Raw genomic sequence first — 14,940 nt, forward strand, 5'->3', positions numbered from 1 at the left:
TTCCTTCCTGTGGCTGAATCGCCACCAGAGACCTTGCCTTTAGGAACTCATTCCAAGTCACCGCCAGGGTGGCTCGCGAGGTCAGGACAGACGGGGCCGTTTCAGACACGGAAGCACCAGCGTGTGGCCTCGGAGCCTGACAGGACGTGGGTTTGTTGGTGCCGATCTGTCTCCATCATTCACACACATAAGGGTGAGCATGGGTCCTAGTAAACACACGCCTCTCCTCCATAGGAAGATTCCAGAACTTCCGACTGGACAATCAGGACCAGTGCGACGACCCTCTTGCAGTCGCTGGGACACAGGGTAGGCGATTCTGCAGGTCTGTTCCCCTCCAACCCCAGGAATGAACCTGTCGTCGGAGAACAGACACCTGCACCCACCCTTCGGACCATCAACCACACCAAGGATAGGATCCTGGTCCGTTTCCTGTGCGGTGGCGTGGGAGTGACACTCTCGACACCCGCGGGGCTAATGTGATGGCCACGGGGCAGCTCCCACGGGCCTGGCATGGGGGTGTCTGTCGCATTGCCGCTGCAGCTGAAGTAGAGGGTAACTCTTTTGAATCAACTGGAAATAAACCCACAAAGCAATCAATGCATCTGTATTACTCAGAGACCAAGTTTTTGCCGTGGCAATGTGGAAATTCCCTGTGGATATTTCATCCACATGAGGCTTCTTCGTTCCGCCCTTAAAGCAAGGACGGCTCGGGAGGGAGGCGGCCCACGGGCCGCTAGTGCCCACTGTCCTGGGGGTGCTGTCAGAAGGCTCCTGGAACCGGCTCAGGAGCCAGGGAAGTCGCTTGTAATCAATCCAGCGAGACCAGGCAGAGACATTAGTAAGAGGAAGTCAGAGGCTGCGCTGTGTCTGCCGCGAGGCCTCGGCCGGGACGGGGCTCAGGAGCCAGTCAGATGCCTCAGATTGTCATTCATAATATTTATTTTGGAAAAATATTTTAAAAAGGAATTTCTTCATTAACAAAACAGTAAAAAACTCAAATAACATTTGCACAATATTCCATAAATACATTTATATACAAAAAAATATAGTCACATAGACCCGAAGTGCCTTTGTACATATTTACCAAAAATTTAAATTATAAAAAATGAACATCACAAAATACTCAAGCTTTACAGATATCATGAAAAATATTTTTACAAGTCCAAAAAATAACACACATCTTTTTCCACCTAGAAAAAAAAACACATTTTAGTATCAAAAAGGACGATAAAGGCAGTGTTTGTGATTCTAATTCAAGAAAGACTGGCTCATAAGAATCCAAAATATACACTTCAGGCAGTGCATGCGTCTTATGTCGTAATTCAGTCCATTCATTTAAATATATATTTTTTTAAAAGCAACTGTCCATAGTGCAATGTTGACGTCGCGAAAAGGCAGAGTGCAGCGGACATCCTGGGACGGCCGCGCCCACAGCGCGCTCACCGCATCGCCGGCCGACTCCCGGGACCCACGTGCAGCCGCGCGTCGTGGGCTCTCCTTTTCCCTCTCAGCAGCATCCGTGGGGGCATAGATCCTTGGAATTCTATTTATTTTAAGAGAAACGGGAATTTTGCCACTTCACCTCCATTTCACACCTAAAGGGGCCGAGACAGAAAGGGAAGTGAGCGCCACAGCAGGGCCGCATTCCATGACCGCCACCCACGGGGCGGCCCCTGGGCCCACCTCAGTGGCTATGACACACTCATCCTTCTCCGATATGACATACACCGACTGGTACTTCATGTCCTTTGACGTGGAGCACACGGAGTCTCGCCTTCTCCTTCCAGAGCTGTCCCTGCTGAAAAGAACACGAAACAGAACCACAGTGAACAAGTATGGACGCTGTTGAATAAGAACATGACCAGAGCTCCTGCCCAGCTCGGCCCAGCTCGAAGCACCCCTGAGCTTTGGGGGGCCTGCCGCAGCTGGCACTCCTTCTCTGCCTGGCCCCCCAGCAACCCCTGGGCTTCGGGGGGCCCTCCCCAGCTGGCTTCCCTTGTGTCCCCTCCTAGCCCACAGCACGCACCCCCTGAGTGTTGGGATGTCCTTCTCCTCTCCCGCAGGGCCCTGTGGCTGGCACTGGATGTCACCCTTGCTGTGGGGGTCCCTGGTGGCCGCATCGTTGCCCTTGAGCTCCTGCACCAGGTTATAGTCCACGCCAGGGTAGCGGGCCTTGTGGCCATTCTTGTCGGCGCCACGGTCACCATGGAAGTCCACCTTCTTGTTGGTGTTCTTGATCTGTGTGGCCCCGATGACACTGACGGAGATGTCCTTCTCGCGCTGGCAGTTGGCCAGGTTGTTCATAGTCTCTGTCTCCCCGCGGCAGGGGTCGGCAGGGGGACAGGCCTTCTGCAGCCTCAGTCGTGCAAGGACCACCAAGGCGGCACCGCCCAGCATCAGCAGGAGGACGAGGGCCGCGCCCGCGCAGACCGCCACCCAGGGGAGCGGCCCAGCCGGGCCCTCCACGTGCTTCCTGGTGAAGTTCTCCACCGGGACCAGGGGCGGCTCGGGGAGCAGGAACTGGCAGTTGGGGCCCCCGTAGCCCCGGGCACACTCACACAGGTAGCGGCGGGCCCTCTCGTGGCAGGTGGCCCCGTTGTGGCAGGGCCCATGCTCACACCTGCTGACCGGAGCACTGCAGTTCTTGCCTGTGTACCCGGGGGGGCAGGTGCAGGAGAACTCATTCACGCCGTCACGGCAGGTGCCCCCATTGGCACACGGGGAGGAGGCACAGTCATCCACGTTGTCACTGCAGCGCCGCCCAGAGAAGCCGGCGCGGCAACGGCACAGGTAGGCATCGCCCAGGTCCACACACTGCGCGCCTGGAACACAGGACGGGAGCCAGTGCTCGTCACCCAGCAAACGTCCTGCAGTGTTTGCTGCGTGTCCACCGCCACATTGCACACGAGAGACAAGGACAAACCAGACAGCCTGTGGCCTGAAGGACATCGCAACTCAAGGCCACGCATCCTACTGCCTGCCAGGCACCCGTGGGTGCCCGGACTGGGTCGAGAACAACGGCAGCCCCGCTCCCGCTCCCTGGCAGCTGTGCCGTCATGGCACAGGCAAGCGCCCAGTCTACAGAGGGGACGAGCTGCCCCCCATTACAACACCTGAGAGACGGGAACAGGTTAGAAAGAGAAAGAAGAGGCCACTGTCTCAGGGGGCCCACCTGCTGAGCCCCCAGCTCGCTGCCTGGCTAAAAGTGCGGCATCGGCACCTCTGTGTGTTCACAGGACAGCCACACCTTCTGTTCCACACGGACAGAGAGGTTGAAGTGACTCTCCTCCACTGGAAGGTTCCCTAGATTACCCTAATGGTGAAGCTCCAGAAGTTTCCAGAAAGATCTGGCCTGTCTGGGGTCCTGTGTCCCTCCCTGTGAGTGTGTTCAGGACGTCCCAGCCACACTTTCTCAGGCAGACACATAGGACTGCTGTTTGGCTAGGTGATGGCTGGCGGGCCACCTCCGCGCACCCATGGGGCTGCGTGGCCTGGAGCAAACGCAGTAGCCTCTCGCCTCCAGCTCTCCCCACAGACCCTGAGGACAAGCGCACTGCCCGCCTTTCTTGCTCCCTGGGCACTCCCAGACAAAACCTCTGCAAAGAGCTCCTGTGTTCAGATTGAAGGGCAACTTGCAAAGCCATGGACCTGGGTTGAGATTAAACTCGTGCTCCTGACACACCCTCAGCAGCACTGGCATGTGACCACGCCTCACCGTTAGAACATGGCGAGGAGCTGCAGGCATCCATCTTCTCGCAGTTGAAGCCGGAGAAGCCCACAGGGCAGCGGCAGGTGTAGCCCCCCTCGGGATTGTCGGAGCAACGTCCGCCGTTGAAGCAGGGGCCATCCGCACACGCCATGGCGCTCAGCTCACAGATTCTGCCGTAGAAGCCGGGCGGGCAGGTGCAGGAGTAGCCGTTCTCAAGATCCTACGTGATGGAGAAGATGAGAAGGCTCCCTGAAGCAGCCCGAGGAGACCCGCGCAGGCCACGTCCAGCCGAGCCCCCGGTGCCGGGACTCACCGTGCAGCTGCCCCCGTTCCTGCAGGGGCCGGGGCCGCACTCATCCACCGCCGTCTCGCAGGTGGGGCCCGTGTACCCAGGCCGGCAGGAGCAGGTGTAGCTGCCCTGGCCCGTGTTGGTGCAGGTGGCCCCATTCTTGCAGGGCCTGTGGTGCGTGCAGTAGTTGAGGTCTGGGAGACAGAGGGACAGGAAGAGGAGCGGAGGGAAGCCCCAGGTCAGACTGGGGAAGACTGCGCCTTCCCCAGGAGAAGCCAGGAGCCCGGGGTCCCAGCAGGCGGACAGGAGGCTTACCCTGGTTGCAGAAAAGGCCGCCCCAGCCTTCCTGGCAGGTGCACTGCCAGGGTTGCTGGCAGGTGCCATGGAGGCAGCCTGGGTACCGGATGCACTGGTCGCAGTACCGGCCCTGCCAGCCCACTCTGCACCTGGGGGACAGAGGCAGGGTCAGGGCCACGCTGACATCCCTGGGTGACAGCACGGTATGTCCCCCATCACAGGAATCTGTCTCCCAGTAGCACCAACGCCTCTGGTTCTCACACAGGCAGGACACTGAATCTCCTCGGGGGCCCGAAGGGTCGGACTCCGGGGGGCCACCAGGCCGCGGCTCCAGAGGCTCCCCCGGTGACTGTGACACTCCCCACGTCTGAGAGCCACGGAGCTAAACCCTGCCACGTGTCCACTGCCATCCATAAGTCCCCGCACCAGGGAGCCGAGGTGACCTTGTACTTATTCAGTGGGAACGCCTGGAGACCAGCCCCCAGCAGCTCGCGGTCCCCACAGGTGCTTCACAGACATGCAGGCCAAGAACGGGTAAGGAGAGGAGGGAGAAGGGGCGCTGCAGACTTACTTGCACTCCCCTGGCTTGTCGCAGACCCCATGCTGCTCGTCGCATCCGGGCAAGCAGATCGCTGCAGCCGAGAGAAAGAGCAGGTCAGACCCAGGGCCTCCCGCCGCCCGCCTGCCCGGCTCCTTCCAGCCCAGCCGAGCTAATCTCCAACCTCCGTCCTGCCTAGTAACTGCGGACTTTACTCAGCCAGGGCCAGCATTCTTCTTAACGTAGCCGCCCAAGGACAAAAGGCCGCGGAAGCCCCCACCCCCACCCCATCCCCTTTTCTTCTAAGAGAGGGTCAGAAGTCCTTCCCCCTCCGCCTCCCCCACTTCCCAATTCTGTGCACAAAGCTCCACCTCTTAATACCCAGAAAGTGTGTGTGCAGATAAGGGCGGACAGCTGGCCTGCACGGCACAGGGCGGCACAGCTGCTCTATTGTCTGCTGTCTCCCGGCAGCTGCCCTGCAACAATACGGGCCCCTCACCCGGCCCCCGCCCTCCCGCGCCCCAGCGTGTACACACCACACACACACATGCACGCGCGCCCTTTCCGCCAATGGGAGCGGGCGTGCGTCCCTGCACCTATCCCCGCGGAGATCTAATGGACGGCACGCGCGCGCTGGGGGCGGGGAGAGACTCCAGTGTTTGAATAAGAAGAAAAAAGTTTGAGTTTGCTGGCTCCCCAGCTACCCCACGGTGAAGGAGCGCGCGGGCAGTGAGGACGGGGCAGCAGGCCTGGCCCCGGGGGGTCGGCTGGGGCTGGAGCTGGCTGGCTTCCCACCTGGTTGTGCCTGGTTATGAAATTCATTAACAAGCCGCTCCACAAGTTTTTAAGACAACAGAGCTGATCAGCCAAGGTGGAGCTCCAAGTGCTTACGAGCTCGGCAAAGCTGGGCGACAGGGATGTTGACAGTGAGGGGCCGCCCTCACCTTAGGCCCAGACCCGCAGGGACCCAGGGAGGGTGCTGCCCCAGGGCCGAAGCAGAAAAAGGGCAGCGCAGTGTGTGGGGCTCCAGGACCCACCCCGACTGTCAGGATATCCGATCCCTGGGTGTGCAGGCAGCAGTGGGAACCTAGCAGGGAGGGGGGAGTAGGAACCAGTGGGACCATACCCAAGAGCCAACAGGGTCCTCACCAATCCCCCTGCCCCTGCCCTGAATATCCCTACTACCATCAAGCAGCTGCCTGGTCTCCCCGGAGAGCACTGAGTAACAAGCGGGGGGGGGGGGGGGTGAGGCTGGGGGCTAGGTCGCTTGGGAAGGTCTCTCTTTCACAGACAAGGTGCTATGGTCCCAGCCCCACACAAGCCCAGCCTCCATGTACAGCCTCCGTGCCCCCCGCCCCCACAAGGGACCAGGTCCTGCAGCATGTGCGCATCACGTGGGCTGTCTGCACGCACAGGAGCTCTGGGAAGAGGCCCAGTGCACCAACTGCAGAGCGAGAACTGGGCCCCTGCCGTGGGACACTGTCCCAGCCCAGAGAACTTGGTTTCAAGCGGCCCCCACACACAGACGCTGCTCTCCGTTCCTCCCTTCCTTCCTCCCTCCTGCTCCCTCCCTGACTTCCTGCCCCCCGGCCCTGTCTCCCAAATCCGCCCTGATTAAGAAGGGCAGCTTCCCATAGCGGAAGCCGGAGCGTCTGAGTTGACCCCAGCTCCTCCCCTGGCTGACTGAGCAGTTGGCAAGTCTCTCCAGACACCCCCGGCCTCGGTTTTGCCACCGGAACGCCCCTCTGATGCTCACAGCCTGGGTCTCAGCTCACAGCACGCTCCCCCGTGGGATCACCGAGGGAAGCAGCTTCCTCTCCGCCGGGACCCACCTTCGGTGCAGTACTGGCCTTTCCAGCCAGGGTTGCAGGTCTTTCCTCCTCTCTCCCCGCAGGTGAAGTGACCGAAGGCATCGTCCCTGGGGCGGCAGAAGACGGAGCAACCCTCCCCGTAGTAATGCTCGTCACACACGAAGCGGTAGGAGTACTTGAGGTCCGTGCGGCCGCTGCTGTGCAGGTCCTGGGACCACTGCTCGCCCACGGTCAGGTGCCTCTGCGTGGCCAGGCGGCTGATGAGCCTCTCCGGGTTTTCTGTGGGAAGAGGAGGCTCTTGCGGGTTCTGACTCTGGACCCCGAGGCCGGGGGGGTAAGGATCGTGCATTCTGCAAGGGCAGGAGGCCAGAGGCCTCTCTCCTGGAGCTGCTGTGGCGACGTGCAGAATGTGGACGCAGGCGCTGGTGTCTGGAAAGACATGGGCTCAAGCACCTATTAACTGGGGGAGCAGACTGCTGAGTGTTGGAGTTTGGGGGTTTGTGTTTACCTGTGGCAAGGTCATCAGGAGAATCTGTGTGCAGAGCTTCAATGATCAGAGAGAAGGTGCCCTGGGAAAAGGGGAGGAGACAAGAAAAACTGGAACCCTCGCTCAAACCCTCCAAGCACTGGGGACAGATCAGGTTCGGCCTGGCGGCAGATCTGCGCCTGCCGGGAGTCCTGGGGAGGCTCTCTCTACATCTGTCGCCTGTTTTCACTTTCCTCAAGGAAATGGAAGAACTTTTTAAAGAGCGGTTTCCTGGCGTGTTTTTTCAGCCCGTTAGTACAGGATATCACGTTTTTTAAAAAAGACTGCACAAGAGCCAGGCAGGGCTGGAGAGGGTCTGTGCTCACTCTTCAGGGGATGGACCCACGCGGAGGGGGCCAGAGGCCGCGCTGCGAGGCTGACCATGCGACCCACCCGGCTAAGAGCAGGCCCAGGACCTTTCCCCCGAATGGGGCGCATTCGACTTGGGGGCCGGGTGCACAGTCCGGAGGCGGAAACGTCCGGGCCCCCGCCTCTCCGCCTCTCCCTGCCCCGGCTGTCACCCGCCCCGCCCGGAGCGCAGGTGCGGCGCTCACCGGCCAGGTGAAGCCCAGCGGGAAGCGGATGGGGTTGCTGAAGGCGGGGTCGGCGCCCGCGCCCTCGGGCAGGCTGAAGGAGTCCACGCCCAGCACCGGCGTGACGGCGCTGCCGTAGGTGCAGGGCGGCTCGGGGGACACGCTGGCCTGGTAGTGCTTGAGGCAGACGCGGAAGAAGGTCCTGCAGGCGCAGGGCGGCGGCCCCGCGCCCCCGCGGCAGCAGTTGCTGTTGCCCGGCAGCCCCTTCTTGTTGACGAACTCCTGCAGCTTCAGCTCGAACACGCCCGAGCTCCAGACCTGCGGGGAGGACGCGGCGTGAGCGCGCGGGAGCGCGGGCGCGGGGGGCGCAGCGCGGCGTCGCTCCCTTTCGCTCCGCGGCCTGCCCCGCGCGTCCTGCTCCCTAACCCCACCGGGCTCCTGACAACTCACCTGGCACAGCAGAGCCGAGACCAAGGCGAGGGCGAGGGCGCACCGGCGGCCCATGGTGCACCGCCCGACGCGCTCGCCCCCTCGGCGCTCCCCCGGTTCTCTTCTAGAGGAGCAGCAGCTGGGGTGCGAGGGGCCGCGTGCGCGCCCAGCAGCTCGGGCAGAGTCCGGCTCTGCCGGGCCGGGACGACCAGGACTCCCTTCTCCTGGGGTCCGGCCCGGCTCGGTCCAGGCCGAGGCTTCTTGGATCGCCCTCGGCGGCCGAGGCAGCCGGGGATGCGCGAGGGGCAGAGCTCACTCGGTGAGATTGCTCCCGGAGCGGCAACTTTCGGTTTCCCCCTCTTTCTTTCAATCCACGAGTGGGTACGGCTGGTCTGCTTCCTGGTTCTTTCTTAAGCGTCTTCTCAGGGAAAAAAAAGGGAGAGGGAGGGATAGAGAAAGCGTCCAGAGAGTCAGCTTAGTTCCCTAGGAGCTGCCGAGGCTCCTCCGAGTCCGGTGAGAGGCGCGGTCTGGAAATCCACGGTCGCGGCGATCATCCGGGGCCGGCGGTGAGCGGGCCGGGCCGAGCCGGGTCACTCGGAGGCGGCGGCGGCGGCGGCGGCGGCGGCGGCGGGCGCTCGGGAGGCAGCCTGGGCCGCTGATAGCTCCTGTGCCACCGCGGAGATTCGCGTCGTTCTGAGGGGCCCAGCCAGTGCCATCCGAGTGCACACGCTCGCAGACGAGGCGGGGCGTGGGAGGAGGCTCTGCGCGCAGCGACCCGTCCCCCGCGACGATCCGCCCTGGCCGCCAGGTCCCGCGGGTGCGCGCCGAGGGTCTGGCTCTCGCCAGCGCCGCGCCCTTATATTCTGCCGGCCGCTTGCATGGCTAATGAGATGCAAATGAGCAGCCCCCCAATCTGGCGAGAGCTGTCACAAAGGAGCCACTTTTCCAAACCCTCCTCTCAATGGATCGCCAAATGGTCAGTGAGCTGTAAAATGTGCAACCCTCCTCCCCGCCCCCACCGCTCCCCGCCTCCGGCCCTCCCCTGCGCCCGCCCCCAGCCCCCCTCCCCCCTCTCGACACAAAACGCATTCATTTACATTCCTGCAAAACGTCCCCGCAAGAATCCTCTCCGATCCCGACGCTGGTGCCTCCGCCCCCGGCCTCCTCGGCCGCAGGCTCTCGGAGGCCCACGGGGACACGCGGGGCGGTGCCGCGCCTCCTGCCCGCGGAGCGCAGCCGGACTGGTGCGCCGGCCGCGGCGCCCGCCCACCGTCTCCCCGCGCTGCCGCGTTCCGGGGCTTCGGGAACCGGGGTGAGGGGGTAGGGGGGTTGTGAAGTTAGAGGCCCGATTCCCGGTGGGCCGCCTTCTCCCGGGCGGCCTCTTCCGAAGAAGGAGTCTCCGGGAGCGGGGGCCGAGGACGCGGTAGGACCCGGGCGGGCGCGAGCGCAGCGGCAGTTTCGAGAAGTTTGGGAAGGACTGACACCCATCCACCTCCCGGCCGAGGATGGCGACTCTGCTCTGGGAACGCAGATCCCGCGCTCAGGGCGGGGCCGGAGACCAGCGCGGCGCTCCGGGGGACCCGGGTGTCCCCGCGGCCTCGGGTGGGGGCGGTGTCCGGGTAGTGCGTTCCTCCGCCCCCCCGCCGGGAGATCCCGACGCCTTAACCTACAGCCCCTCCTCCCGCAGTGCATACGCACACCCTTCCCGGCGCGATTCTCGGCCACCGCCACCTTCCCTGGGTCTCCGACCCTCTCTCTTGGGTAGTCCCCCTCGACCTCCCTCCGCTTGGTAAAAAGTGAGTTTGGTGTGTGTCGTTCGCGTGGCTGTCATTAAGGCAGTCTGTTATTGTGCGAGCCTGAATCAGGGGCTCTTTGTGCGCTCAGCTGTATGGTAATGCGGACCGCACCTGCTCCCCGCACAATGCGGAGGGAAAGAGCTCCCCTCCGCGCGCGCAGCGGCCTCTGCAACAATGTCCGGCACATGCTCCGAAGACCTCGCCGCTCCCCCCGCCCGCCACCTTTACACAGCCATCACCTTATTAGGTTTTTACATGTCCATCAGACACTAGAACTTTTCTTTTCATTTTTTTAAAGGGAAATGAGTTTATTGGGAGGAACGAGAACACACGTATCACATAAATTGCTCTCAGGCTCGCGGGCTCAAGGCAGGATTAAGGTGGGGCGTAGACTCCTACTCTGGCATCCAGCTTTGTGCTGGCGCACTCCGAGGTCTCTCTCCAGTCGCTGCTCCGCCTTCACCACCCCCTGCGACCCGCCCCCACCCCCCAGCCAATACACACACACACACACACACACACACACACACACCCCTACGGGGCTTCCTGGGCAGGAAGGTGTGAGTGTCAGAGTAAGTTGTCCCTTGGACAGCGGCCTCGCTGTAGGTGCCTTCTTGGTGGTAACTGTCCTGGCAAAATGGAGCTTGCATTGCGACAGACGTCAAGGCCACAACAACATATCATAAATATCAAAACCGCCGAAAACGGCAATCTAAAAATCACCTGGTGTCGTCCACGGAAGTCCCTCCGGTTAGGCAGCCGCATCCTGAACGTGTGGCTCCCAAATACCCATAAAGTTTCAGGATTCCCACTGCTGCCTCGTGGAGAGCAAAGACTGCATCGGAAGTAACGTTTAAAGCTGAGGTGGGAAAGGCAGGCTTGGACCTACTGTTTGGTTCTGAACAAACGGAAGCTTCAAAAGCTGCTGCGCCCGCGTCGGGCCCTCCCCGCGCTGCGGCCCACGGAGCTTGCAAGGACTCACTACCCTGGCGGGCTGGCCAATCCTAATTTAATCTTGCCACCTAGTGTCAGCATCCTTTTTTCATTACATCCATGTTTCCTCTGAAAGCTAATTTCTGAGAACTCTGTCCCCCCCAGCATGGAAACTGGTGTGTGTGTGTGGTGGGTGGGTGGGTGGGGAAGTGAGAGGCTTCCAGGAGCAGGGGAGACAAGAGGAAGAGAGGAATGCGAACTCTAAATGCTCTGTGCCTCAGCCTGGGAGCAGGTTGAGTAAGAAATGAAATATCAGGAACCTTTTAATTAGAAAATGGAAGTGGTAAACAGGCTCGTTTGAATGCCTGTTTATAAAACTGGAGATTAAAACTTCCACGTGCAAGGGCTTAAACCTTGGGGGGAAGAGACTTGCCCCAAATCTTTAACAAACCCCCCTCGGTATCAAGTATTTGTTAAATTGACATGGCCCAGATTTTTCGATTACAGCGGAACTGAAAGGCATCGTAAAACCCATCAGAATCTTGCCCAAAGCGCCCATTCTTTTCCAACCTAATTTATGCCACGCGATTCTGTATCGCGGAAATCGAGCAGAACGAGTCTTTCTTCTCCTCCCTCCTCCCCGTCCTTCTTTCCTCCTTTCTCCTCCTCCTCCTCCTCCTCCTCTTCTCTCCCACTCCACGTGGGCTCCCCCCTCTCCCTTCCCAAGCCGAGCCGAGGGAGACTGTTTAACTCCGGTGTTTCTGTGGGAGCCTGTTGTAGTTTAACTCCTGCACGCCAGTAGCTGAGAGGAACAAAGGAGAGACTCGAGGTCCAACTATTCACCCTTTCTTTGCACTTTAATTTTCATTGATTGGGAGGACAAGGGGAGCCCTCAGGGACTCGGGCTGAAGGGGGATGACACGCCTTTAGACGCCATCAGCCCCCCAGCCAGCCATCTGCTCCGAACCAAATGGCGTTTTTTCACTCCCTAACTGCGTGTCTCTATACTCCTGCAACTCAGCGCTCTGCACCCCCGAAATGCAGGAAGGAGCGTAGGCTACAGGATGTTCAATAGGCCTCCTCTGTGTTGGCCCTCGCAGCCAGATTCCCCCGCCCCACACACCATAAATCCTCACCTTGCTCATTAGGAAAAAGCAGGAAACTTTCTTTTAAATACTTTTTGATGTCTCAGCAAATTCGCTGTACAAAGTGAGGCTCATTAGGGCTGAGAAGGCACCCCATACATCAGACGCGGGAGAGGAGAGGGCCTGACCGACCAGTGCCGGCTTGTTCTCGCCAGGCACACGGAGCGCAGAGCCTGGATGGCCACGGCTGTCAGGGCAGAACTAGGGCACAACCACAGCAGAGCCCCCTGTCTCATTTCACCAGCCACCCTGTTAGGCCACTTTACTGAATTAAATGTGCCCATGCTGGGCAGTGAGTGTGACCTACTAACTAGCGTTCTCACCCAATCTCGTGTCAAACTGCCTTTCACCCAAAGAAAGGTCCTTTTCTCGAGGTGTGTGTGTGTGTGTTTGTGTGTGTGGCTGTGTGGCTGGGGGTGGGGGGGCGGGTCTGGGCAGATTGCAATAAACAATGCCCAGAATCAGCTTCAGACTCTAAGCCAGCCGTAGGTTCAGTTTTCTGTGTAAACAAGTCTGGGGACTTGAGTGCGGTTTGTGTTTTCATAGACCAACTGAACACTGTATACCCAACAGAGAGGTTCTCTTATTCCGAGGAAGAATTAGGGTCCTTGTTCAGAACAACAAAATAAAAAACTTCCAGGAAGCAAATCTGGTGTTGACCAAACATGCCAGCTTACTTGAAAAAGGAGACGGAGGAGGAGGAGGGAGCTCCTAAACATGTTTATTAATTAGTATTAGTATCACATCCCCCAGCAGCACACCCCTGCCCAGTCACAGCGGCCCCTCCAGCAGCGGGGCTCACCTGCCTGCTGTGCGCACAGGAAGTCAGGAAGCGCCTCCAGATCGCCCCGGGTAAAGCTTCCATCTGTGCCTCCTCCCCTCTCCTTAAGCTGTTCTGAGGAACCAGTCCCTGAGACGCATGCACGACCCAAATGTATATACAGATACATTTCTCCTTGAGTTATGTCTGGATCTTGCTGGCTAAAGCCCTTCCCACCTAAGCCAGCGATTGTCAACTGGTGTGCCACAGAATTGTTAAAACCTGCAGTATCTGACCATGGAGTCAGGGACACTGACCTCTTTCCCTCAGATTGTCAAGTAAAAAAAAATAACAGCAGCCAACACAGCAAGAGCCTTCCAGTGTGAGTGAATCAAAAGTTCGCCCGTTTTTGCCATGCCAGCAGATGTGTATGTGTGTGTGTGTGTGTGTGTGTGTGTGTGTGTGTGTGTGTGTTGGTGTGCTGCAGAATTTTAGTAACTAGTTTATGGCGTCGTGAGGTGAAAAAGGTTGAAAACCGCTGACCTAAGGCATTCATTCCCCCACAGCCGGAAGGAGAAGGGGCAGGTAGAGCTCCTGTGTGGACACTGGAGGCTTCCCTCTCGCTGGAGGGTCAACTGCGCCGCTCGCCCGGGGGGTCACCCTCTTCTGCCCTCCTGGTGGCACAGCCTGGACGGAGGCAGGGCCCCACAGACGCCCAGGACAGCGACCCCCCGGCCGCAGGTCTGTGGGGGGCCGGGGGAGGGCGGGCGGTGGCAGGACAGAAGCCCAGGCAGAAACAATCGGCCCTGACAGCTCCTCCGAAGGCTTTTTCCCTCTAACCTCAGGCCGGGCCTCTGGAGACCCGGAGAACGAGACGGCTGCCCCGACTTCCCTCCAGGGTCAGCCGTGCTTCATGACTTCTCCTTTTTCAGGGGACCAGCGGCGGCGGGGAGGCGAAGGAAGAAATGCCCACGAGGTTTGTTTTGATGTTTAGGATGCGGCGCACCGGGGGCCCCGCCACCTGAGCCGGTGCGCGGTGGCTGGAGGTGGCGGTCGCGGTCTGCAGGTCCTTGCAAAGGCATGTGCGGATTTGCATGAGAAAGGGCCGGTCGCGTGGCTCCGGCGCGGCGGGGACTGAGGACCGCTCGGCCCCTCCCCCGCGCCTCCGCGGCTCCCCGCGCCCGCACTGCGCCCGGCCCAGCCTCTCGCGCACCCACTCCTCCACGCGTCGCCCCCTCCCCGCGCCACCCGTCCCACCCCACCCCACCCCCGCCGTCTCCTCGGCTGCGGCCGCCTCTCCCCGAAACCGCGGATCATCTGCTCGGGGCCGCGCGCCCATCTCCATGACAAAGCACGTGTTTACCTGGCCCGGGCCCCGGCGGGCGCGCCTTTGTCCTGGATCAGATGACCGCGCAGCTGCTGCGCCGCGCGCTCCCCACCCCGCCGCACGGCGGCCCCTCGGACCTTCCTGCAGTAGAACGCGCCGGCCCGGCGGGGGGAGTTGGGTAGAGGCTGCTGTACCCCACGACCGTGGACTTCAGCGCTCCGGAGGGCTTCCTGGAGGCGGTGGCGGCGCCGGGCCCGACCGGAGGGGCGTTTATGTCGGGCCGGGGAGGAGCCAGGTTGACTCGGATGTGCGGCGGGCCACCCCCTGACGCTGGGGGCCTCCCTGCGGACCCTGTCGGCCTCGAGATGGTTTCACGCCCGCGTGCCCCTGCAGCGGGCGAGGGGAGCCAGGGGCAGACCCCTGGCGACTTGAGGGGCGGCTGCCCGCACTGTTCGTGGGGTCTGCGCGTGGGCGTCGGGACCTTTGTGCACTCCGCAAGGATGCGCCCCTAGGCCCCAGACCCCGACCTCGGGACTCACTGCCTGGTCACCTTCGTCAATGCTGGGACCTGGAAATCGCAGGCCTGTGACTTTGTAAGACAATGGCGGAGGGAGAGAAAGGGCGTCGAAGGGCGAAGCGCGGCAGGCCTTCCCTGAGGCCTCGCTCTGTGGGACGCGCCCCACCCGGGAGGTCGCGGGCACCTGTCGCCGGGTCCCCGGGCGGCCCGTCAATCACCCGGCCCGGCGCCCCAGGCACTCAAACGCAGTCGCCCCGGAGACGCCGCGCCCCCAGCCCTAACCCGGCGCGGGGCGCTCGGACCCGCCCTCCCCGCGGAGTGTCCCCTCTG

General features: G+C 61.2%; 1 protein-coding gene across 3 annotated transcripts; it reads right to left on the reverse strand.

The window, feature by feature from the left end:
• Positions 1-921: 921 nt before the first annotated feature.
• DLL1 (delta like canonical Notch ligand 1) lies at positions 922-9,098 on the reverse strand. 3 transcript variants are annotated; one of them, XM_090280105.1, is made up of 11 exons: positions 8,154-9,098; positions 7,725-8,021; positions 7,153-7,213; positions 6,666-6,923; positions 4,867-4,927; positions 4,314-4,444; positions 4,023-4,192; positions 3,716-3,929; positions 2,027-2,822; positions 1,684-1,795; positions 922-1,543 (listed from the first exon to the last, which is right to left on the reverse strand). In XM_090280105.1, exons 1-11 carry the CDS (start codon positions 8,205-8,207, stop codon positions 1,508-1,510), a joined length of 2,190 nt encoding a protein of 729 aa, XP_090136231.1. In that variant the 5' UTR covers positions 8,208-9,098; the 3' UTR covers positions 922-1,507. The 3 variants fall into 3 exon arrangements, with proteins under 3 accessions (XP_090136231.1, XP_090136230.1, XP_090136232.1); XM_090280104.1 differs by having other exon boundaries at positions 1,684-1,798; XM_090280106.1 differs by having other exon boundaries at positions 922-1,595; positions 1,684-1,798.
• Positions 9,099-14,940: the final 5,842 nt, after the last annotated feature.

Source organism: Furipterus horrens, unplaced genomic scaffold (genome assembly GCF_987537825.1).
Source record: "Furipterus horrens unplaced genomic scaffold, mFurHor1.1.pri manual_scaffold_6, whole genome shotgun sequence".
NCBI classification, from domain to species: Eukaryota; Metazoa; Chordata; class Mammalia; order Chiroptera; family Furipteridae; genus Furipterus; species Furipterus horrens.

Excerpts from the sequence above, each read along its gene's own strand:
- DLL1 (XM_090280104.1), bottom strand. The coding sequence starts at position 8,207 with ATGGGCCGCCGGTGCGCCCTCGCCCTCGCCTTGGTCTCGGCTCTGCTG. Across the intron at positions 4,445-4,866 it reads GACAAGCCAGGGGAGTGCAA|GTGCAGAGTGGGCTGGCAGG; the intron begins GTAAGTCTGCAG and ends TCTGTCCCCCAG. Across the intron at positions 2,823-3,715 it reads CTCCTCGCCATGTTCTAACG|GCGCGCAGTGTGTGGACCTG; the intron begins GTGAGGCGTGGT and ends CCTGTGTTCCAG.